Raw genomic sequence first — 24,988 nt, 5'->3', positions numbered from 1 at the left:
GCCATCGGGCTCAGAGTATATTCTACATAAGTGGGTCCAGAATATTTTGTTAATTTCGTGTTTAGTATTGACCACCCGGCCAAGGTCGTTTTTTATAGCCAAAATCGGGAGGGGTTGCATCTCTGCCCAAATCTGGCGCACCAGCAACCGACCCGCCTTATCCCCCTCCATAAACCAATGACGCCTGCTCAGGTTTTTATTGTATTTGCCCAGTGAGTCCCATAGGTCCCCAATCTTCCGACGTGTATCGTCCCATTGAGCCAACTCTTCCCTATTCGTGGGAAGTTCCTTCTCCAGAGCCGCCAAGTGCTCCTCATGCCGGCGTAGGTCTGGTTCAAGTACTTTCTTCACCCCCACCTCAGTAGACATGCATATCTCCCGCACCACCACCTTCATTGCATCCCATTCGATGGCCCTGGTACTAGCAGAGCCCCAGTTCGTCTCAAGATAGGTTTCCAACGCGGTCGATACGGCGTCCTTGTAGGTCGGGTCCCCGAAAGCTTCAATGTTGAGCCTCTACAGCAGTATCTTGGACCGCGGTCGGCCTAGCGAACACTTTGTCAGTAGTGGGGAGTGGTCAGACAAGTAGCGGGCCAGATAGTGCGTTTCCGCTATCCGGTGCACTGCCGTCCTCTGGACAAAGAAGTAATCTAGTCTACTATAGGTGTTGGCAGCAGGTGTGCGACACGAGTATACCAGACTATCTGGATTGCGATATCACCAGATTTCCAGTAAGCCATAGTTGTGAAGCATCTGCACCATTGCTTCTCTAGTTTTGAGTTTGGCATCTCAATTTGGAGGGTGTCTGTCTAATTCCCCATCAAGGGCACAATTAAAATCCCCCGCCATAATCCATTCTGTGTCTGGATCCAGATCCAACTGCCCCAAAACTCGACTTAAAAATCCTCCATCATCACTATTCGGGGCATAGATATTCACTATACTTACACTGCGCCCGTCCAGCGTCCCCTTCACTATCACAGTCCTCCCCCCCAGGGTCCTGTGTGGTATGCAAGGCCTTAAAGGGAATCCCCGGCGCCACCCATATAAGCGCACCTCTGGCAAACTCCCAGTAAGAGGTAGCGAAAAACTGGCCCCTCCATCTATGTTGAACATATTTAAGACAGTCTCCCCATAAGTGAGTCTCCTGAAGCAGAGCAATACTTATCCGATAGCACCGCAGAGGTTGCCACCCGGATCTGCTCGACTCGGTTATTGCGCCCCCGAACATTCCACGTCGGTAGTTTATATCTGTGTGTCACTTGGCATAAGTCCGCAAATGTGCATGACATTGCGCCCCATAGGATTGTATGGGACCCCTTACCGCTTTGTAGCACAACCTCCCATAGTATGTCGGTCTCAGACCTCTACCCGTATAACAATGCCCAGACCCGGCAACCTCCCCAACAGAACCAAAACGTAAACCCCCAGCCCCTCCCACCCACAGGCAGTAGCACTTCATACTCATAACCTACTCCTGGTCTGAGAACTCAGAACCCCGCCCCAAAGCACCACCCACCCCTAATTCACCCCACCCAACTTGAAGTAACTATTGTCAAACACACCTACTTGCACAAGAGAAAAAACCCCTTTCCCAACCACTCAAATGTAACCAGCTGCCTGGCACCGTGCGGCCCCGCCCAACCAATGGTCTAGCCGGGTTATCCCATAACACTACAGCCGGCCCTTCCAAACAGGTGCATTAGCGAGATAGTGAGACGCCTTCAAAAACTTTTCTCCCCCCCCCGCCCCCCCCCCCCCCCACCGAATCCCTGGGCCCTTGCCCCCTTGCCCCCCCCCCTCAAGTACCTCAGTTCAGTCCAGTGACCCTTGGTGCAGAGCATGTACTCAGTGTCCATGACCCAGACCCCTTCGGTCACAGCTCCCAGTCCATCAGTCAGCCAGCGCCAGAGTCCTCACCCACCTGGCTGGTGGCGCCGTCCCAGGTCTGATTGAGTTTCCTGTACCAGGCATAGTGGAGAGAACTGGTTCTGCGTGGGAATCACCTCCTGTTCCGTGAGAAGTGTGCCATCTGGTCCCACCAGGATACGTCCTCCATCCGTCCGCTCCTGGGTGCTCGACCGTTGTTCCACGTTGCGTCGTTGTCGGTTCTGCTGTCGTCCACTCCGCCTCCTCTGATTCCTGCCAGCCATGGTTGTGATCTTGGTCTGCCAAGCCCAGCAAGTCCATCCAGTCCTTGGCCTCTGCCGGACTATCAAAGAAATGCACCTTTCCATCATACTGAACTCGAAGCCGAGCCGGAAACATCAAACTATATTTAATGTTGAGACGTTTGACACCCAGGAAGCCATTACGCAAGTCCTGCACCTTTTTCGTGTAGTCCGGGAAGATGTGGATATCCCGGTTTTCAAATCTAGGCGGCCCTGAAGTCCAGATATGTTGCAGGATCGCGTCCCTGTCCCTGTCTCGAAAGTTGAACCATCGAGAAATCATGGCTCTAGGCAGGGCTCCAGGTTGTGGCAACCAAAAATATATGCCCTACCTAAAAGTGCATATCAACCGGAGACAAACATATATATATCCTTAATAAACTACGTCTTCCCTGTTTTCCACTGGTGGATTTACTGTGTTCTGGCTCGAGTTTACTGCTGGTTACGAGGTATTTGGACTGTATATATATATATATATATATATATAGTGAATACAATCTACATAGAGTTAACACATTGTTTAAAAGACTCAGTGACCTCCTCAGTATAGTGGCTGTGAGAGCAGGCTGCCTATCCACTGCATTCATGCTTCTTAATCCGGAGGGACTTTTCCACTGAGATCAAGTCATGGAATCTGGGTAAAGAGGCTTTGTTAATCGATCACTGATGCGCACACAAATCCTGGAAAGCCCAGGGAGATCGAATGCTAAAGATATTTGATAGGAGATGTAATTAAGTGATGAGAACCCAGTAGTGGGACATCACAGCATATGGTATGACCAGTGACCAAACACTGCAAGCATGGCTAGTGGGAGAACTGGAAACCACGGGATAGGTATTCTTTGAATTTACTGAACTGTGGCAGGAAAGAAATAAGTGCAGCAACAGAGTGCAAGGAAGCGCCCATGTAAGAGCAAAGTGCCACCATCAAATGGGTACCCAAAGAAATATATGGCCAAGTACTGACCCATGTACTTTTTGATAGAGTCGTAAGAAACCTCTTTAGCAGAACAGGGACTGAGTGAGGGGAAGCTGGAAAGGTTGGTAGTGTGGTTGCATGTACAGTCATTCACTTTGATTTTAGTTTGTGCTAAAGTTCTTCAATCCCCAGCTGCTTGGGGTGTCCATTCTAGTCTGGTGAAGTCAGCAGGTTTAAGGACCTAAGAGAAAATAGGTGTGTTTGTCACACACATTATTTCACAATTCATGCCAAAGAAATAAGTGCTAAAATGTTTTTAGTGATTAGACTGGCTATAATAGAGCGTTCGTTCACAGAAAAAATTAACAAGGGCTGACATCTTTTAGACATCACTGCCCATACACTATGTATTGCATAGTCCTTTTAGCAGAAATTGAGCACCAGTGTTATTTTTCACTACAAACACAAGATGCAGTGAGAATGTGAGTGTCTCGATGAAACCTTAAAAATCCTTAAACTTCAATTTCGGAGACACTTATTCCGCAAATGTTAATATTGACATGCCCGAGACTTCACAGTATAACAGAGGTCCAACCCTACCTAGAAAGAAAACAAATTCGGTACATTTGAAGTATGGAATGTCAAAGTAAGAAGTCAATTCAAGCTGAAATGCATTAGTCTACTTGGTGCATTGCGGGCCACATCCTGATGTTGCTAGAAGGTTCCAAGGCGGACACTGGAGAATGGTCAAAATAGCTTTGCAAAGAGGGTGTGACCTTTTGTTGGCTATGCAGTGCCCATCACTTGGCTACCATTGTGGAAGGCTGCTGGGGAAGGGGTAGTTGTTCATTATCATTCACCATAGGGGAATCAAGGCATGGGTGGTGGAGACCTTCAGGTGGAGGAGTCTGCAAATGAGCATCTGCTATTATCTAACAATGCCCACAGGTGAACGAACCGTTGGACATGGCAAGAATTGCATAAAACATTCAGAGAAAAGTATAAAGAGAAGAAAGTGTAAACAGTTGGTGGGATTTAACATGTAGTGGTGGTGGTAGCAGTAGTAGCAGTAGTAGTAGTAGTAGTAGTAGTAGTAGTAGTAGAGGGGTCTGAGCATGTCCTGTGTTGTGGTGGGGAAGTGACACGTGGAATCAAAGCACAGTCACTGGAGGGACTCGAGTGCCGCACCACAACAATAGCCGCTTTTTCATAAAATCATACCTACTGCGATAATAAAACACACACCGACAATATCAAGCAGACATTACTGCGACCAACGACATACAATCAGATGACCTAGAATTGTTAACTCCAGAACGTAAAGTGGAAATGAGCTTCTTATTAATATTTCTAGCTGTGGCTTATTATGGTTTTCCAACTGAAGTCAATCTTCTGTATTTTTCAATCCAAAATGTTCCTGAATCCATGATAATACCCTATTGGCATTTCAAGTACCTTAAATTTGAACGAGGAACAAATGAGTAAGAACATGCAGGCTATTTTTTTTAAGCCTCTTGACCATTCACTTTATATTTTACAAGACTCCATTATTCTTCACGTGAAAATGTGCAGGATTCTGCTCAGTCTGAGGGTCACTCCAGTTGCAAAATTTTTTATCTTCCCCCTCAGTTAAAAGACCCACCGATTCTAACCACTGAAAAGTACAGAATGTCAAAGGAACCAAAATCACACAACAGTCAATATGTATAAAACAAAGTACACAGTGGTGACATTCACGCTACTTTAATAGCCAGAGACCAGCAGATTAAAATATATATATACATATATCTAGTTAGTCATTGTGTAGAAATTAGTCAATTTTAGGTTTGCCTTATTACTTTGGTGCTGGATTCTTGAAAAAGCCTATCTTTCGGAAATATCGAACTATAAAAGGCACAGAAACCACAGTGATGCTGATGCGAACTGGAGCAAAGAGTTTGTGGATGGCATAGGCTATGACGAAGGTGCTTGTGCCAGCTGCCATTCTGGACTGTACCACTGCTTCGCTAAATCCAATTTTAAGGAGGAGTGCACTGATGTCGACACCACTGTAGAGGGAAAAAAAGATATTAAGTGTAAAAAAAAAAGTCCATATAAGATTTAATACATATAATGTAAACACAAGCATATTGTTGGCCATCAAAAACAGAAGGATTAATAGATTTTCAGATCTGACCCAATGTTGGCCAATGATGTCCTATTCTTGTTGCTATAGTGTACACTAGTTTTTTTTTGAGTTAAAGCAAAATGCAAATGGTCTGATATTGGATACCCATGTACTTTGGTTTATCAAAGCATCTGGGGAAGCTGAGACAACACTGCACACCCAATGGCATCCTAAGATTTACCTATTTCGATGCTCTGAGCAGCTCAACATACACTCATTTTTAGCCAACAGTGGAGGGGTTGGGAAGAACAGGAATTAAGGAAGCCTTACCAACATCTCAGTTTCCTTGTGTACCAATGCCTGAATGTTTTCACCATCAAAACACTATCGCTGTGTGTGGTTCTGGTAGTTCGGGGAAAGCACACTCAGTTAAAAGAATACCAGTTGACTTAAAGGTGCTCGCCAACTCTAGGCTAACTGAGAAAGCACTGACCGAATGTTCGGGTGGATTGGGCTTGGTGGCGAGGGTTTGGGTCCTCTATAAAACTCAACTAAACGGACATTGAATTGTAATACTGACATTAGTGCAGCTAACCTGTGCTGCTTTCAATGCTTGTCTTCCTGGCTTGCGTCAGTGCTCCTCATTTTCTGATGCTTTCAGCTGTTTTGACAGCATGCAATTTGGCTTCCTGATTTTTAAAAACTGACATACTGAACGGCAGACCAACTCTATTGAACCATCTGATTCACAGCTTGGGAGCAAAAACCACAAGTACCCTTAACTAGTGACCATCCCCTCTTCAACACCTCAACAATTTGCAAGGAACAATCAGATAGTTTAACACAAGAAGCAGTATTTACAAAATCAAGATGGTGCATATAAAATGCTCAATGTAATCTGCGATGATCACTTCGATAGTTCAAATTTTTTATTGCAGATTATGCAGACACAGAATTGTGAACATACAAAAATATTACGAAGATAGAGGTGAATTAAACAACAATAAATAAACAATCGTATCATTAAGGAATTAAGGTTCACTACTGTAAAAAGCTGTTGTGAACTATAACATGAAATTATAAAGGGCTACAGTAACATCTAGAACTCCAGATATACCATTATGAATATAATTAATTAGACTTCGTAACATACGAGCCAGAAGTTGACCACATTGAATAGGAAGGTACTGGGGATTTGTTAAGAGTACAGAATCCAGTTGATGGACCACATCTGAGAGGGCCTAGCAACAACTGACTTCTATCCTTCAAATTAAGAGTAGTTACTTTAATTACTGAAGAAATAAGAAAATCAAAGAATTCCGTATCTTCATTAATAAGAGGATACACAAGGGCTTGATAGTTACAAACACACAAACAAAAGTTGTATATTGAAATAAAAAATGGTTGCAATAATTTTCCAAATATCTGTACAGAATTTGAAAATGATCCAGCAGTCGTATATCATGTTTTAATGATCCTATTGAGCATTTGAAGTGGAAGCATTTTGGGCTATCAACTAATTTTACCTTAAACATTTTAAATAGAGGCCATAAAAAATTGTATAAAATGAAGAAATTAGTTTGGGTAATAGAGGCAGGTAAATAACCTGCAACATGCCATGACCATTCTCCGCTGACTTATGGAAAGCTGAACATCTAAGTCAAAGTTCCATATTTGTACAAAATCAGTAAGACTGGATTTCTCTCTGTTGATGAAGCAATGTGGCCAGAGTGACTAAAGAAGTTAATACATAATTTTGTATCAGACACTTTAGCAGATGGTAAAGCATTGAGAATAAAATTACACAGGCATTCTTATTTAGGATAATCTGTTCCATATAAATGGAATTTGTGTAGCAGCTCTGAAAAAGATAAAAACATACCTCCTTAATAGATATGATCAACATGGAATATACCAGCCTCAATCTATGTTTTCTAATATAATATATGCTTATTCATGTTTAGTTTAAAATGATACAAAAGAGAAACGTTTTAGAGGTTTTTATATTAGATCTAAACCTTGCATCAAAATTCAGAAAGGCAAATTTAGTAGCATTAATAATTGGCTTGTTTTTGACAAATTTACTATTAGATATACACAAACAAACTGGTAACGGAAACGGAAGAATGGGTATCATTTTTAAACCATATCAAACTTTGTGCAATTAGAAATGATGAATGTTATTGCTTAAAATCAGGTAAACTCATCCCACCATCTTCTTCGATTCAACTATAAAAATGTATATCTTATGCAGGAAGGCTGCTTATCCCAAATAAATTAGTTAATTAGCTTGTTCAAATTTTTATAAAAACTATCCAGAAAGCATAATGGTAGCATAGATAGTGTATACAATATATAAGTGCAGTAAAGACCATTTTAACAGCTTTACTTCAACCCTACCAATTCAAATAGAGAGGACAATTTCTCAAAATTTACCCTGGATTTGTGTCAATCGTTTCTTTGATCAATGTGGAGAAAACAATGCCAAGATATTGGAGGCGGACAGGATGCCATACAATATTTGTGCCAGCTAACAATCAGAAGTACATCAAATATTAAAAAAGAAAAACTCTATTTTACTAATATTACAGGTATATCAAAATACTCAAGCATATTGGTTAATGGTATTTAAAATATATTGAATAGAAATAGAATCATCATCAATGTACAATAAAACATTGTCAGTGTAGACTGAACCCTTTAAAGTCATATCCTGTATTATAATATATTTAAATTGGTTCCTATTATGAATTAAACATAATAAAGGTTCTTTAGCAAAAAGAAACACAAGGGGTGAAAGGGGACAGCCTTGTCCACTACTTGTATATAAATTAAAGGTGGTAGAAAAACTGCCATGGACATACATTTTAGCCAGAGGACAAGTTGACAATGCTTTAACCAAATCCAACATGGAAAGATTCCAATGTTTTAAATAAGAATTTCCAGTTTACTTTGTTGAAAGCTTTTTCCAGCATCCAAACTCACAGACTAGCAGGATACCTGATATTGTCAATGTAGGATAAAACGTGACATATAATTTGTGTGTTATGTTATGAGCAGAGTGTCTAACATTTTATAAAGCCTACTTGGTCACACTGTATTATAGAACTGAAAATTGGGGTAACAAGGTTTGTTAAGATTTTTTCACAGATTTTACAACTTTGGTTTATCAGACATACTGATTGGTAATTGGTGACTAAAGTAAGATTTTAATCCGATTTTTAGAGTACAATAACAATGGCAGCTTTGAAAGAACCTTCAACACTAGGGCTATGTTAAAAATTGTGAAATAAAAGTAGTAATTAAGAAGAGACTGAAATATTTTATAAAAAGGGGTCGCAGCTTTGCCGAGCAGCAAGGTGGTCGCTCTGAGAGTTCTCTGCCCGTCAAGCATAAAATCCTTCATTTATGCACTCAAATTTGGACCAACCCAGGAGATCCTATATCGGCATACTACTATAACACTATGCGGCCCTGTCCGAGAGCGATTTGCCTGGTGTGAACTCGGCTGGGACCAACTGTGGGAAAGGGCTGATTGTGAGCCTAGTGGACGAGGACTGCTCTGCACCTTGGGGCCAGATCGGTGGAGGGGCCTCAGTCATTGGCAGCCCGGGCCTGCGAGACAGCGGATTCCTGAAGAGAAGGGTGCACAGAGGTGAGGTGGCTGGGTGCCCGATAAGGCTGCGCAGGTGGGCCGGATGCAGGGATAGGCGTGCTGGACCATGGCGCCAGGGGAGGCAGACCCGGCACAGAGGTGAGCGTTTCCTCCAGGTGGTCAAGATACCATTTCATTTTACCCTGACTTCACTCCCTCGGTTCAGACTGCCCGCCGAGACTTTTTGCCAACTAAACACATTCTCCAGGAGGCGGGCGTGCCATATGTACTCATGTACCCAACCAAACTCCATGCGTCATAGAAATGGAAATCACATTTCTTCACAGATGCTAAATCTGCCCTCAAAATGGCTAAACATGTTAGTGGGCTGCGTCGCTCCCCGCGGGCCTCGCCTCATACATCTGCTGTTGCTAGACAAAGTGACAATTATTAATTGGCCTTGCTGGGGGTATAGCAGAAGAGAAGTTCCCTCGTTTGGTGCATGACGGTACCTATATAGGCGTATGCCGATAGGTTTAATTACTACAGATGGCCTTACTATTATCACTTCGGTTGTGATGTTCCACTTTACTGTAGTGTGCTGTGATGTTGCAATACGTTGGGTTTCTGTAGATATGTAGCAAGGCTCAGCCAACCAGATGTTACTGGCAAGGTAGTTCGCCGGAAATTCCTAGTCCCTCAGGGATAATTCCCATTCTATTCACCAGACTACTAGTTGGGAATTTTTGGTTACAAGGTGTGAAACATGTCACAACCCGATTGGGGGTTTGCTGTGGGTGGCCGGAAGAATGGGATTGTTTTAACAGTCGACATTGCTTTGGGATCGGTTGCTGGGGAATCTTCTTTATATGCTTGGATTGATATTCTTAAATTTAAAATCACATGACGTTTTACTTCCTATTCACACAGTGAGATTGTCATATTGACGTACATTCAGGTGAGACTACGACTCAGCCTACTCAGTAATGGCCAGACACCCATGATCTCTTATCTGTAAACCTAGAATGACGACTGCAACATGCTTAACATGGAATATTCGTGGTCTTAACGACAACAGGAAAACACGTGCAGTACACACATCTCCTCAGACACAAAGTAAATGTCTGCTTTCTCCAGAGACACTTCTGCAATTCATCGGCTCCTAGATTGTGGGCCCACTGTTGGGGTGACGTACTCGCCCCTCCACACTTCAACTACGGTAAGGTGGGGTTGCCGTGTTAATACGCAGAGAACTCAGGTGGGTAACTTCCTAACCCCGGTGGAACCAGAAGGCAGATACGTCATTGTGGAGGGCTCTCAACTTGAGAGACAGGTCACGCTGGCGGCAGTCTATGGACCCAACAAAGACGACCCAGTTGTTTTTTATATTGATATCTGTTTAAAAACCGCAACGCTTTGGAACACTATTATAATTTGGGGTGGGGATTTTAACACTAACATGGATGATACATTAGACCGTTTGGGCCCTTCCTGTAGTTTACATCCTAGGGCAATGGCAGCACTTTGTGTACTCACCCACGAAAATGACTTAGCTGACACTTGGAGACAAATGCACCCTTGTAACTGGGAAGGCACTTGTGTGTCAGCACAACACAATGCATGGTCCAGACTAGACTTTCGGTTGGTCTCATGAGAAGTCATGACCTGGACCACCTCAGTTGCACACCTACCACGTACACTGTCTGATCATGCCCCTGTCTTACTCCAGTTACAAATTCCGCTACCTATCGCCGAGCTTTTGTCTGGCATTTGCCCTTGGATGTGCTGCTAGATACTGTATACAGGGAGGAAATTTGCAAAGAGATTATAGAATACTTCACATTCAATGAAAACACAGTGAAATTGCAGCAACTCTGTGGGAGGCTTTTAAGGTGGTCATCAGAGATGCATGTATTGAGAAACAATCCGGAGTGCTGAAGGCCATCAGAAACTCCCTGGAAAGCCTGAAGAGGGACATTTGTGATATGGAGACAATACTCTCACACGAATAACCCAGAAGATCTTGCCAATATCAGAGAGAAAACTCTGAGTTTAATGATGAAGCCCAACAGGAGACCCCACTTCCTACTCTGACACCTTAGCTCGGCGTTCCGGTGAAGGAGTTCGTCCTGGTAAAACCTTTACTAATATGCTGATGCCTACCCGAACTTCAACTTCGGTCACTGAACTGCAAGATGCGGACTCCATTCCGGTTATAATAAACTGGAGCCAGGGTTTATGTGGGTAGGTAGGAAACTGCGCCTCCACCTGATATACGCCAATCACCTTCTATCTTATCTTGATTGTGCCAACATGAAGGGGTTGACCCAGAACCCCCTGAATTACAGACCAGAGTCCTGGTAGAAATGAAAAAGAACCTGTGCACACGTCTGAACTCTGTAGTTGAGGAAGTACTCAGTATGTAGCAACCTAAAACACATATATGTCATACAAATACTTTAAGAAACATTACACATTTCGGAAGTTCTTTTATGTTCTTCTTTAATCTTGCAAGGTTGCCCAGCCAACACGTGTTTCGTCTAGGAAGTGGACCCAAGACTTCATCAGGGCTTGAGGCAAAATTGAAGACAAAGGGAATCTCTCAGCCGGTTGTAATTCCGTCCTGAAGGTGAACATATGTAGTACTTCAGCAATACTCTATAACCATCGAGGACGTAAAAGCGGTAAGAACCAGTGAACGTTCCAACCTGGTTCATGGTAAGTGATTAAGAGGCAGTGCGGCCACGATAAGGGTCCATTCGAACTGCCAGTGAGGATAGTCCAAGGTAAGGCCGGAGGAGTACCTCGGCTGAACAACGAGTAAGCTGATTCTCAGAAAACCATCACATCACCTGGGACCGGAAGACGCTGTGACTGTTTTCTGGAAGTTCGAACGAAATGCGTGTTGGCTGGGCAACCTTGCAAGATTAAAGAAAAACATAAAAGAACTTCCGAAATGTGTATTGTTTCTTAAAGTATTTGCATGACGTATATATGTGTTTTGGATTGCTTCATACTGAGTAGTTACTCAACTACAGAACTCAGACGTGTGCACAGGCTTTTTTCCAATTTGTTTATATCCCAGAGAGCCCTACTAGATACTATGACTGCGTTTTATTCCAAACTGTATTTCTCTGATGCAAACCCGATGACTACTGAACTGGAGGAATATTTGATACGATCCAGCTATTGTGGCTAAACCGGGCACACCGTACTTCTCTTAATGAACCAATCACCACTGAGGTTATACATGGTAATACAGAGCCTGCCAGGAGACAGAGCTCCGGGGCTAGATGGGTTAACCCCCCTCTTTTTACAAGACATATGCTTCCATAGTAGCACCACATCTTCCGGCTGTCTATCATGAAGCGCTGGAGAGCGGGACATTGCACCCATCAATGCGGGAAGACATAATTATCATGTTATTAAAACCAGGTAAGCCTACTAATCTTTTTGACTTCTATCATCCACTGTCACTTATCAGTGTGGATGATAAAATCTAAGCCAAACTTCTCACTAACAGGCTAAAACCGCTCCTTCCCTGGATAGTTTGACCTGATCAGTCTCGATTCATACTTGGGCGTTTCACATTACACAATCTGCTGTGATGCCGCCCCCCCCCCCTCTATCTGCACTGGCCACTCTCTTAGACCCCACAAAAGCGTTTGGAATGGCCATACCTTTTTACACCATTAACCCGGCTTGGCTTTAGCCCTTTGTTCACCAGATACACCTTTTGTATGCAAACCCCACCACTCGAGTGCATTTAAATTACCGCCTATCGGACCGCCTTCCTACTACTTGTAGCAGGTGCCAGGGGGTCCTTTGTCACCCCTTTTATTTGCTATTGAGACACAGCCACTAGCAGTGTGCTTATGGCAGCACCATGCTAATAGAGATAGTCTCACTTTACGCAGAGGACATCACATTATTTGTATGCAATCCAAAGGAGAATCTTGCTTCTATGACTCACAAGCTGATTCGATCTGGTAGTGTATCTGGCATGCGCATACACTGGACCAAGTCTATATTATTTTCCCTTACAGAAAAGACATGACCATTCACAACAGATTATCCATTGGAGTGGGTCGATGGTCTGGTTAGATATTTGGGGATTTGACTCATCAGGAATATGCAGGAACTGTGGAATATAAACTATGGGCGGGCAATCACATGGTTGGTGGAGAGGTTGCGCACCTGGTCTAAGCAACCTTTATCCTTAGTGGGTCGGATAGCAATCACGAAAATGATTGTTTTGCCCAAATTGCTGTATCTATTTGTTAACATACCTATAACGCTTACATCGCTATCCATTAAGCATTTAAAATCTTCCATGGTCGCCCTGATTTGGGCGGGTAAGCAACCTAGAGTTTTTTGGGAACACCTCACACTCCCGCTGGAAAGGTGGGGCATGGGAGCACCAGATCTTAGACTTTATGCTTACTGTGCACAAGCTCAATTTTTACATTTCTGGTTGTGTCCCCTATTAATCTCATGTAGCCGTATAGAGGGGCGTGCCGCCTCCACTCGCTCAAATACTGTGCTCTATCACACTTACAGCAACTCTGGGAGTGAGATAAACAAAGTGGAAACCCTAAGATAGGCATGGGATGGGTTACATAAAAGGGTTAAACTCCCCATTCTACATGCCCCATAAATCTCACTGGCATACATACCCTTAAACCCCCATGCCCCAGAATCTGAAACAATCAAACGGGCACTCAAGCTTAAAATCGCACCATTTGCAGATCTAGATCTCACACCTCCAAAAACTGGGAGAACCACACCCTTTACCCTTTCAGAACTCCCAATATATTATCACTTACAGGCCATATGCCGTGCACTGCATGACACGTTCCCTGCCCCACCCCAGACCCTTCCTGCGCTCAAACACAGGCTTACTGATTCATCTTCATGCAAATTAATAACACATCTTAACAAAATTACACAACGCATTTCCCCAGTGGTTGCCCCAAAGACCCTGGAGTGTTGGAGAAGGGACCTGGATTCCCTCTAACACGGATGAGCAATGGGCTTATTGTTGCAGGTCGATTAGAGCTCTTTCCCCTAACTACAGATTACAACTCATTCACTCCAAATGTGTATATTGCATTTACCACACTCTGTTGCCGATTTTTCAGATGGGTCTTAGTACAGATGCAAACTACTGGTGCTGCGGAGTCCTGCAAGTCACTTTCCTTCAACTAGCATGGCAGTGCTCGCATATAGCAAGTTTTTGGGGGTAAGTGGTGACCATATTCACAAAATTACAGTTCTAGGGCTGCTGCGCTCACCCCTGGTGTAATTGTTGGGATATGTTAAGGGCATCCCCACCGGCAAAATGTCGCCTCATTGCCATGTAGCTTATATTAGCGAAGCATAAAGTGGCCATGCATTGGGGTAGGCGCTTTGAGTGGCATGGAAACGAGACATTACTTTTTGTCAAGAACAATTATCAACTTTCTGGGGACTTATGCCTCCTCAATCTATAACTAAAGATATTTGGACTCCATTTACCACCTGGCTGCTACAGCGTCTGTCTGGTTCCTCAACGCTGCCTATCGCGCCTTAAGTGACACACCAATGCCCAAAGCGCACTACCTCAGATACCCATAAATATATTTGATATGACACTTATGTATACTTGTTACCGCCAGTAGAATGCTATATTTCACAACCCGGAAACTATTTTTGATGCCATCTTGTAGTGTTTGGGATGTGTGAGGCAGTTTCTTTGCCCATGATGTAATTGACTAACTCTTACAGCCTACTGCCATGTGATTGCGGGTTGTTGACTGCATATATGTCATTCAGACTTGTTAGATTTGGGGGTATCTGGTTGGCACAGGTGTACACTTGTGTCAAACAGGGACCCTCTCCTCTAATCAGGGCAAGAATAACCCTTGCTCACCCTTTAGGTTGCATGGAGCGAGCAGTCAAGGCTAATCCTTAGGGTGCAAAGTCAGTTAAGCATTTATGGTTATACACAGCAAAAGTAATGACCCCCACAAATGGAAACCAGGCTGTAGCTTGTATAAAAATACTGAGACTTTATATAAAAATAGTAGAGTGCAGGATTATCACAAGACCATAAATAACATTCACTTTGGGATGCACACAATACTTTGGATTTGAGGATATAGGCTTTTGTAAGGGTCTTTAAATCAGGAAGGATGTTTCACACAGGTTAAAACAAGTCTTTCTTTGGATGTTTCACTGCTGTAAAATTAGGCTTTCCTATGAACTTTCAATAATGTAAAAATGAGGCTTTCCAATGCACTTTCAATCGATATAAAATGAGGCGTCCTTATGAACTTTTCTGCCTTTTGAAATCCTTTAACTTTCCCCAAATGTGCAGCTCTGGAGTTAAGGGCGACCCGAGGGGGTAACCGCATAATTCTGGCCTTCAGTTAAATGATAGTCGGACTTTGCCGCCTGATCGCTGCACAGTACCCGAGGGTGCGCTGCCCAAGGGGGATGCGAGGCGTACTCGGGACGCGGTGATCGCAGGGCCGGTCCGGCTGGCGGCAGATGTCCTCGAGTGGCAAGTAGCTTCCCCCAGAGGCGACAGCGGCACGGGGCGGCCTGTACTCACTGTACAGTGCGGCCCTCCGGGTGCGGCGTGGCCTCGGGAACAAGGTGTGGCTGAGTACGCTGGTAGCGTACGACTCGTACTTCTAAGGATGCTGCAGGCTGGTGCGAGGCGTACTGCCAAAGGAACAAGGCGGTACTTCTCTTAAGGTTGAGCAGCAAAGGCGGGAGCAGTTGGGTACGCTCCTAGCATATGATACGTGGCGCACTGGGGCCGTGCAATGGTGTACGCTTCAGGCGTACGTTCGGGGCGTATCTCTCCAGGCGGGGGAAATGCCTTCTTGGTCAACAGCACGAGGTTCGGGGCTTGGTAGCTTCGGCGTACGAGGCGTCCCCGGGTCCTAATGGGCTGCTGATTTCAGATGCACAGGGCAGGCTGGTACGCTTGTACGGGCCGAGCGGTTGGTGCGGTCCGGCAGAGGGGGTGAAGCGGGTGTGAGCGGCCCAGCGGCACGGTGTGGACACGGCCCGAGGTCAGAGCGGATCACACGGGGCGGGCGGCCACAGTCACGGCTCCAAGTCGGCTCAGGAATGCGGGACACACTCGGCTGGTGGCTCCAGCAGCTGGGGCAGAGTTGGGCAGGTTCCTCTCAGCTCGGATAAAGGCAGGCAGAGTCCACTATTCCTGGGACTCAGATCAGGGGGCCAGCTCTCTTCCAGGCCCTTGGAGATGAGCTGGGAATCACAAGTTTTTGTTACAAAATAAAAGCAAAGTCTTTCAGGCTCTCTTTCTCTCCTTCGGCAGCAAGGTTCCCACTGCAGGCCAGTCCCCCCAGGATAGGGACAGTCTTTCTCCTTCAGCTTCCTTGGTTCCTTCTCCTCAGGCAGAGGGGTCGTCTTGGTTCACCAGCAGGATCTAGTTTCATGGGAGCAGAGCTCCTACCTTTATACTGCGTTTCTTTTGTCTGAGCAGGCCAGGGGGGCCTTTGCATAGTCTCTTTCAGTCTCTGAGCACTTTGTTTGGCAAACACTGGTCTCTCCTTTCAGTGAACAGGGCAGGCACGTCAGACGCTCCGCAGGATGTGGAGCCAGCATTGTGGGGACAAGTACAGTCAGTAGCAATCTGTTGACAGTCCTCCCTCTTCCTGGACCAGGTGCAGGGCAGGGTCATCAGTTACTCTCCACTGAGGTGGAGCCAGCATTGTGGTGGCAGAGCACAGCCCTATTCAAAGTCAAGGGCACTCCCAAGACCCACTCTGGTGTAATCCCTCCATTCACCACCTGTCATTCCCAGGGCTGTCACTCACACAAACCAGACAGCAGATACACATCCTAGCAGAGGCGGGCTGAAATGGTTAGGCAAGCAAATACTAACTTTCTAAAAGTAGTATTTGAAAACACAGGATATTAAATAAACTTTACTAAAAGAAGTCTTTTATTATTTCGAGTTCAGGCATACTAAACTTAACTTTCTACCGTGTTCCCTGAGCCTGCTGGGATTATAGAGTGTAATAATTCCAGCAGCCCATTCTGGCCTATGAGAACAGGTAGCCTTACAATAGTGAAAAACGAAAATGGCTGTAATTCACTATTAGGACATGCCACACACATCAGGGCTTGTCCTACCTTATGCTTACAAGGCACCCTGCCCTAGGGCCTACCATAGGGGTGACTCACATGAAGTTAAGGGAAGATTTAGAGGCTGGCAAGTGTGTGCACTTGCCCAGCCAGCATGACAGTACCAGACTGCACGCAGGTTCTGCAATGGCAGACCTTAGACACATTTTAAAGGGCTGCTTCTGTGGGTGGCGCAACCAGCGCTGCAGGCCCACTAGCAGTATTGGCATTCACAAGCCCTGACACTCCTGGTGCACTTTACTGGGGACCGACAGTAAATCCAATGAACCAATCATGAACATCAATTACAGGTACACTTTATATTGGGAGCACTTGCAGTGCGGCACTGATTGGCCGTGGCGCAGTGCCCTGAGCAGCTAACACCAGCAAAACATCTGAGGCACATCAGCAACAAGTGGAAGGGAGACTCACATCAAGGTGCCAGGTCTAACAAGACTGATTCCGCAGAACCCCTTAACATTATGTTATTATTTTGTTCTAGTTTGCCTTGAGATCACTTCACTACTCTGAAAAATCTAGCATGGCTTTGTAAAATCGCAATTAAACAAACAAAAATATTTAATAAAATTCTACCATCCAAACCAGGTGTTGTCTTTGTGATTGGACACTTAAAGGATAAATACATTTCCTTTAATTCAATTGGGGTTGCCAAACTTTTTCTATCTTCTGCAGAAATCTGAGGCAGGTTATTATTATTATTATAAATTTTATAGAGCGAGTAGTCACCCGGAGGTATCCCAGCGCTAAAGATCCCTATCTCTTCAGGTCATTGGGCCAAGGGAGGAAGGGGGGGAAGGGAGGGAGGGGGGGGGGGGGAACGGAAGAACGGAAGGTTACTTTGTAAATAGTTTGTTCTTGGAGAATTGCAGGTTTCCTGTAAGGCTTAGAGTAAAAAGATTAAAATTCTTGCTCTCCTTAACAGTTAAGAGTAATGCTCCTTAATTAGTTGAATTCGCACAATTCGATTTTTAGGTCTCGCTGAGTCAGCGTGCATGCGCTGCTCGGAGAGACTTTGGTAGGTGAGTTTTCAAAGTGCTGCTGGCTGGTCTAGCGCTTGCGTTCACGCAAGCGTGCAAGCCAGCCATCTGTCTTTCATTAGCACCACTCGGACGCACGTCTTTCGCTTTGATCGCGATGCTGTGAGAGGTAATTTAGCCTGTAAAACCCGGAAGGGGATTCCTCTGCATTTTTTTTTAACAAGACTGACAGGTGAATCTTACACAAGCAATCCTTTTGCTGACGTCGCTCGCCTGGCGGAAGCTCCTGCAAGGTTCCGCCCAGCATTGCTGCTTAATCCTGCCTTTCTCCCTCCAGCTGCATTCTGCTATTGAATTAGAGTTTGTGGAGAAATAACTAAAAGAGGACAGCGCACATTCCACTGGAAATAATTAGACATGACTGAGAGCAGAATGTATTATTTAGATCAGTACTCACTCCAGTAGTCGTATGAATAGTGCATTACAAAGAGGTTTATTGCTCCGGACACCTTTACATTTATACACTGCTGCATAAGCTATATAGATGTATCTCACTATAACTATGGATCCGCTTATATGCCAATACGCCAAATGTATTACTGTTAATATTTTATGCGTAGAGGGGGCCCTGACTAGTCGAAGACTGAGCCTCAAGGGTGTCACGAGGTACCTTCGCACCTACAGCAGCGTTACCAGATAACCAACTTCTGTCATTAGATCTGCTTATGTGGTTTATCACGTGCTATTTTTAAACTTATATAATTTACAAACCATGGGTATTAAACCGGACCCAGAGAAAAAAGGATTAAATCCATGTGATAATAAATCTTATTACATAGTTGTTTTGTGTATGGGCATAATTGTTTTCCCAGCAAGCTGATTGTAAGATGGAATCTGCAATGAAATAAGCAGGAATTTGTCAAGTTAACTATGGCGCAATATGGAACTAGCATGGAATTTGTAGTAATAAGTTTGTGAGTGGTGTTTTATTTTATTGGTCCACATTTATTTTCTTTGCAATTCCATATAGATCAGTGATACTCAAAATAGGGCTGGGAGTCGCATGAAGCCCTCCTGACCTAAACATGCTGCCCTCCTGACCTTTACATGCGGCCCTCCTGACCAACAACAGCAGCATTGGGCTGATGTGTACTCGACTCAGCACTAACATTAAAAAGAAGTTAAATAAAAAGGCAAACATTTGTTAAATGGTTAATGTAACGAAAGTAAATAACTAGAGTATCCTGCTCCACTTAGCTTTAGGAACACCAAGTTTACAGGCATCTGCACTCAAAGTTAAAAAATGTGATAAAGTCTCTTCAAAATTTTAAAAAAGTGTATTTCATTAACATGCAGAACCATTTGACCTTCGTACATCAGAATGTATAAGTACATTGAGAAGTATTTCTTTTTAAAAGAGATGGTATTAAAAAATGAACATAGAAACTTTCAATATTCCCCCCCATCCTACCAACAATTACAATAGTGTACTAAGTATCATGTCAGTCATGTGCATTCTTTAGGTAGCATAAAGTGCTGCTGGCTGGCCTAGTGCTTGCGTTCACGCGAGTGTGCACGTGCGCAGACCAGCCATCTGTTTTTCATTAGCACCACTCGGCCGGAAGTCTTTCGTTTGATCGCGATCACTTTTGCTTTCAGAGCCGCCCAGCCGTTACAATATACCGCAGACACACAATCTGTGTAGTCACACTCCAGCATGCTTAATGGCATCTGTACTTTCAGTGGACAAGCGAAGTTGCACAATCAAATCACAATTTTCAAACGTACCTGGGTTTCCTTCCTAAAATGTGCCTACCTCGAGACTCAGTTGGCCATCGTTTGTGTCTACATATCCGCCTGCTCCTCTCCCGGAGGATGCACAGACTCTAATATGTGGTGGAATATGGCCAAGTCGTTGAACGACAAGTCAAGCTTCCCTTCTAGATAAGGACCCTGCCAGACTTTCTCTGATCACTTTCAAATGATGGTCTGTGCCACTTTCTCTCCAGTGTCCGCTGTGGCTTCTTGAGGGATAGGAACACTAATGAAAATTAGGATTTTGGGAAGGTACCTAGGGTCATTTCCTTAACTTGTACAGGCACCACAACATCTAAGAAATAAGTGGTGTCTTTATAGAGAGAAAATGCCAAAGTATGAACCTGCATTTCTTCACCAATTAAGGGCAGAGATCTCCACGCACACACACCCCCACCACCACCAGACGTCAGTGCACGCTTCCACCAAGCATACACACCACCAGCCGTAAATGCACACTTTCACCAGGCACACACACCATCTGTCAGTGCACGCTTTCACCGGACACAAACACCACCAGCTGTCAGTGCACACTTTCACCAGGCACACACACACCACCAGCAGTCAGTGCACGCTTTCACCAGGCACACACCACCAGCCGTCAGTGCACGCTTTCACAAGGCACACACCACAATCCGTCGGTGCACACTTCCACCAGGCACACACACCACCAGCCGGCAGTGCACACTTCCACCAGGCACACACACAACCAGCCATCAGTGCACGCTTCCACCAGGCACACTCCCCACCAGCCATCAGTGCACGCTTCCACCAGGCGCACACACCACCAGCCATTAGTGCACAATTTCTACAGGCACACACACCACCAGCCATCAGTGCATGCATCAATTGTTACGCATCCACAATTAACTATTGTAGCAATCGCAGTATGGCGCACTTTACTTTTAAACATATTCATCTTAAGCGCAGCATCCCACCATTGCTACACAAATAAATACACATTTCTTAGGCCTACAATTTATAGACTTTTATTGCAATTAGTGTTGCAATATTTAGCAATGCCAATAGCTCAAACTAAATCAATGCGTGACCTATTGCATTGCAAACGCTTGTTATCCTTTTTAATATGAAAATAGTTAGCTAGACACCCTGAATTGTTAGCGTTAAAATAGTAATTAGAGTTTTCCAGAGAAGTAAGTAAAACAGCTCTTTTACAGGAGAGATAATTATACTAGTATCTTACTTTTTGAAGTTTGAATTTGTATTTATTATAGCTTGACGATATAAAAAAATCTCTCTAACTCAGCAATTTGTTTTTCCAATACTGATAATCTAGAATAGAATGCTTTATACTCATTAACAATTAGGTATATGGTTACACCTCCAATGTAAACCTTAAAACCATCTCAAAGGACAAACAAAGTGGGATTATTAGGTTTATGTTCATTAAAATAGTAATTAAATCCAGTTAACAGCTTGGTAATGTTTTCTTGTTATAAACCCACATCTATATTCATTCTCCATCTAGGTTTGGGAGAATACAATTCATCTGAAGCCGGAGAAAAAGATATTAAAGTGTCGTGTGAAATTATAATTTGCCTAATTTTTGGATTTGTTATCATAGCACATACATTTTATGAGAAAAGTGCATAATCAATTCTAGAGTAACTAGAGTGAGTATTTGAAAAAAGGTAAATTCTTTAGTGTAAGGCTTCGCAAACCTCAAGAAATCAATCAATTTACCAGCAACGCTGCCTCAAAACCAAAAGTGAGGTGGACCTATTGCAGCCCCCATCCAACTCGCCACTGGGAGGGGAAGATTTATCCCACCTAATTTATCAGCTAGAGGCAGAAGAGGGGAAGAGGGTAGGCCAAGGTGTGAACAATAGCATTGTATTTTCCGAGGAACTACTGCCACCCATGGATACGCCGAAGTAAGCATAAAGTCACAGGCAAGCGGATGTATCCAACCTATACCTGCCAACGAAGACTAAGTATCTTACAAAGGACTTATGATCTCCCGTCCCTTGGGAGTGGAGATAAGATGTTGTCCTCCTATGGAAAAGAAGCCCCATAAAACTCAAGACCCTCAGTCGCCACAAAAGCGGACGCCAAGGACAAACAAAAGTCAATCTGGGCCACAGCCCTCGGTATCCTACAGAGGTTGGTGGACGCAATGTCCTTCCAAGACAACAAAATGGACTTACAACAACAAGGTGTTTAGTAGGCTGATCTGTATGTCGCCGTCATCGATGCAACAATCACAAACCTGAATAATTTGATAAAACAGGCTCAGGCAGACGCGGACTACCCTCGCCAATCATGCAACTGCTCCCCAGTCTTAGGCAAACTAAGTGCTCTTCTGGACGTGATGACAAAGCTAGTGGGCAAACTGAAAGAAATAACCAACATCAAGCCCTTAATATCAAGAAGTGAGACCTCAGAAGGAGGTGAGAAGATCCACACAAGCCACCAAGATGGGGAAACTAACAGGATGAAAGCGGAAAGTCTTGAGGACAATCCAGCACCCTCATTTGGACAAAAGAAGACCCATTATGTAGACGAAGCAGACTCCAAAAGTAAACCATCAAAAAGAAGGAAGGAAGGGCTGCAAAAAAATATGAACCATGAAACATAACCGGTTGCCCTACCCACTGTTTCAAACTCAGACCCATGCAGATCACACCACTTTGCACAAGGAACAAACCCAGTCGAGTGGCCCGGAAGGGGCGCCTTATGCCCCATGTCAAACCTCAGAACTTACTTCCAGGGAAAAGACTAACATCATGGAATGAACCAAAGTAAGCCCCACCTCAGACGCTGCTGACCTAGACATGAAAGCAAAAAAGGCCCCTGCTGCTAATCATACAATAATTATCAGGCAAGGCAGTGATACCTCAGTCCAGAGCCCTATTGTCTGGACGACCACCTTGTCAGTTAATTGGAATATATCTATTAAGCCCCTAACCGCTCACATTAAAGAACTCGACCAAGCAAACGCCATGAAAAACACCATTGTCCAAGCCATAATGAGTCAAAAGGAGCCCGGAACGTCCCTCAATCCACCCCACAGAACTGCAAGTTCAATACTGGTCCTTAACCAGCACGAAGGAGGCCCACCTCCAGTACCCAGGAACTGGTCCACTTTAACATTGGGAAAGACCGGCACCTTTCTTGGCCTAGAGGAAATAGCCTCAGACTGGCTCACTCCACTAGCTCTCTCAAATCGTGCCATCAAAATGCCTGTCAGAGATCACAATGGTTGCCCAGATATAAGGCAACCAGAAAAGTCAGATGCTTGCACATTATTCTACCCAGAATATAAATTCAAATGCCCATTCAATATCCCAAAAGGAAACATCCTTAAACTATTCCGATGGGAGATGTCACATTGCATGAGATTTCATTTGAGTTCATTGTGCCCGGGCACAGCCAGAAAAAAGAAAACAAAGGTAACCTGGCGAACCACGGAGTTAGCCATGAAAATCCTGGAATACACGGACTTCTTCAAAAAAGTAGGGGATTACCATCACCCCCGCAAAGGAATAAGATTATTCTCACCTGCTTGAAAGTCCATTGTTCTCAACCAGCTTAACAGTTCAGGCAAGATGGGTTTACTCAGTCCTTAAAGGTGCACTAAGCAAAACTTTGGTAATCCTACTAGAGCAGATAAATCAAACTGCTGGCTGGTCAGCAGCGGACAACTGGGCATGGTTGTCAGACCTTGAATTCAGCCTGACTGTTGAGGTAAGAAACCAGTATCCAAACTGCACCTTCTGAATGACCACTCAAGATATACTCCTGGAACATCAACGATCAGATTGACAAACTGGGTGACCGAGACACCATCTGTTATCTAAGCTCGTTCAAAATCATCTTACTACAAGAGACTTCCAGTAACATCCCAGTAATCAAACAACGGATGTTTGGCCGCAGAAGCGGAGGCCTCACAATTTATATGTCAGCAAACAGTGCTATCCATTCTTGGGAACAAGGGAGTGATACTACAGGGCTGCAAGTAGTAGGCACTTCTCTCAGAACTGCTGACAGCAAACCAAAGAGACTAAGTTTGATAAATGTTTACATTCGTCCCAACTGAGGCTCAAAGGGGAGCCCTCTCCAAAAAACTTACCAGCACAGTTCTAAATCTTAGATCATACACCCCCAGTATAGATATTATAATATGAGGAGATTTGGCTAATGACCAAATTACCCACAAACAAGACAACGCAGATGCAAGATGGCGACTGGGCAATACCACCCCAGGCATGTCCTGGGTGGCATAGAGATGCCTCGAAAGAACGGGCCCTCCAAGGAAATTTGGAACATCTCGGTCCGAGAGCCCTAAATGGTTGATTCCTCTCTGACAAGCCACCTGGCCTCTCCAATCTAACGAACACTGGGGCCTCCCTCATTAACTACACATTTGCCAGCCTTCCCTTACTGAATGGAATCACTTTATTTGGGTTCGACGAAAAAATGGATAGTGACCACTGCCCTCAAGAGCTTACTTTCAACATTAGGCTTGACACGTATGATGCAGCAGTGGACCAAGCCTTTGAAAGCTATACAAACAATCTCAAACGCATCAAGTGCTCTACTAAGATTCTTTCTACTCTGGTTGCAGAAATCAAACTATTACTAGCCAACATGCATAATTGGGAAATCCAGTCACTAGCAACGTTCACCAAAAAGCTGGCAGACCGGCATGCAAAGCTGGTACTCAGAAAGAAAGCTGCATGCCAAACAAGGACCAGGATCCAGCCACATAATAAGTAGCACAAAAAAAGAATCAATCAGCTGTGGAGCAGCCTCAAAAGGTCAAATATGTACCCAAAATAATAAGCAGGTTGATGGAGGCTCAAAGACATCTGAAGGCAGAGAAAAGAGAACATCAAAGGAAAACATGGAATTTGTTCTGGACAAAATTATTGTACGACACCAGGACAAATAACTCCGCAAACATCTGGCGTACTATAAACAGACTGGGCGGTACTCTGCCAGAAGCGGCCTCTTCAAACATCTCGTAGCCATGTGTACCATTTTCTACATGAACACTTAAATAAGAAATCCCCATTCGATCATTCTCATATGCACGGGGAAGGTTCAGCGGTCAGCAGTGACCCAGAAAATACAATAGGGAGCCGTGATGAGGCCATTCGCGGGTGCCTGATCACTGAGGACCTAGTACGGAAACAAATTACTGAAGGATGCAGAGGGGGAACCAGGACCAAGCGGTATTCCACCGGCTCCCTATAAGGAGCACCCAATATT

General features: G+C 44.3%; 1 protein-coding gene across 1 annotated transcript in view; it reads right to left on the bottom strand.

Annotated features, from left to right (window-relative positions):
* Positions 1-3,403: 3,403 nt before the first annotated feature.
* The window catches only part of MIMS2 (mitochondrial inner membrane scaffold 2), a 110,324-nt gene continuing 88,739 nt past the window's right edge, over positions 3,404-24,988 (bottom strand). Inside the window, exon 3 of the mRNA XM_086932485.1 lies at positions 3,404-5,138. Within this exon, the coding sequence (XP_086788611.1) occupies positions 4,925-5,138 (214 nt within the window). The 3' untranslated portion in view covers positions 3,404-4,924. The remainder of the gene's footprint in view (positions 5,139-24,988) is intronic.

This window comes from Lissotriton vulgaris, chromosome 7 (assembly GCF_964263255.1).
Source record: "Lissotriton vulgaris chromosome 7, aLisVul1.2, whole genome shotgun sequence".
Classification (NCBI taxonomy): Eukaryota; Metazoa; Chordata; class Amphibia; order Caudata; family Salamandridae; genus Lissotriton; species Lissotriton vulgaris.
The sequence above is the reverse complement of the archived record's forward strand: the minus strand, read 5'-3'. Positions and strand labels throughout refer to the sequence as shown.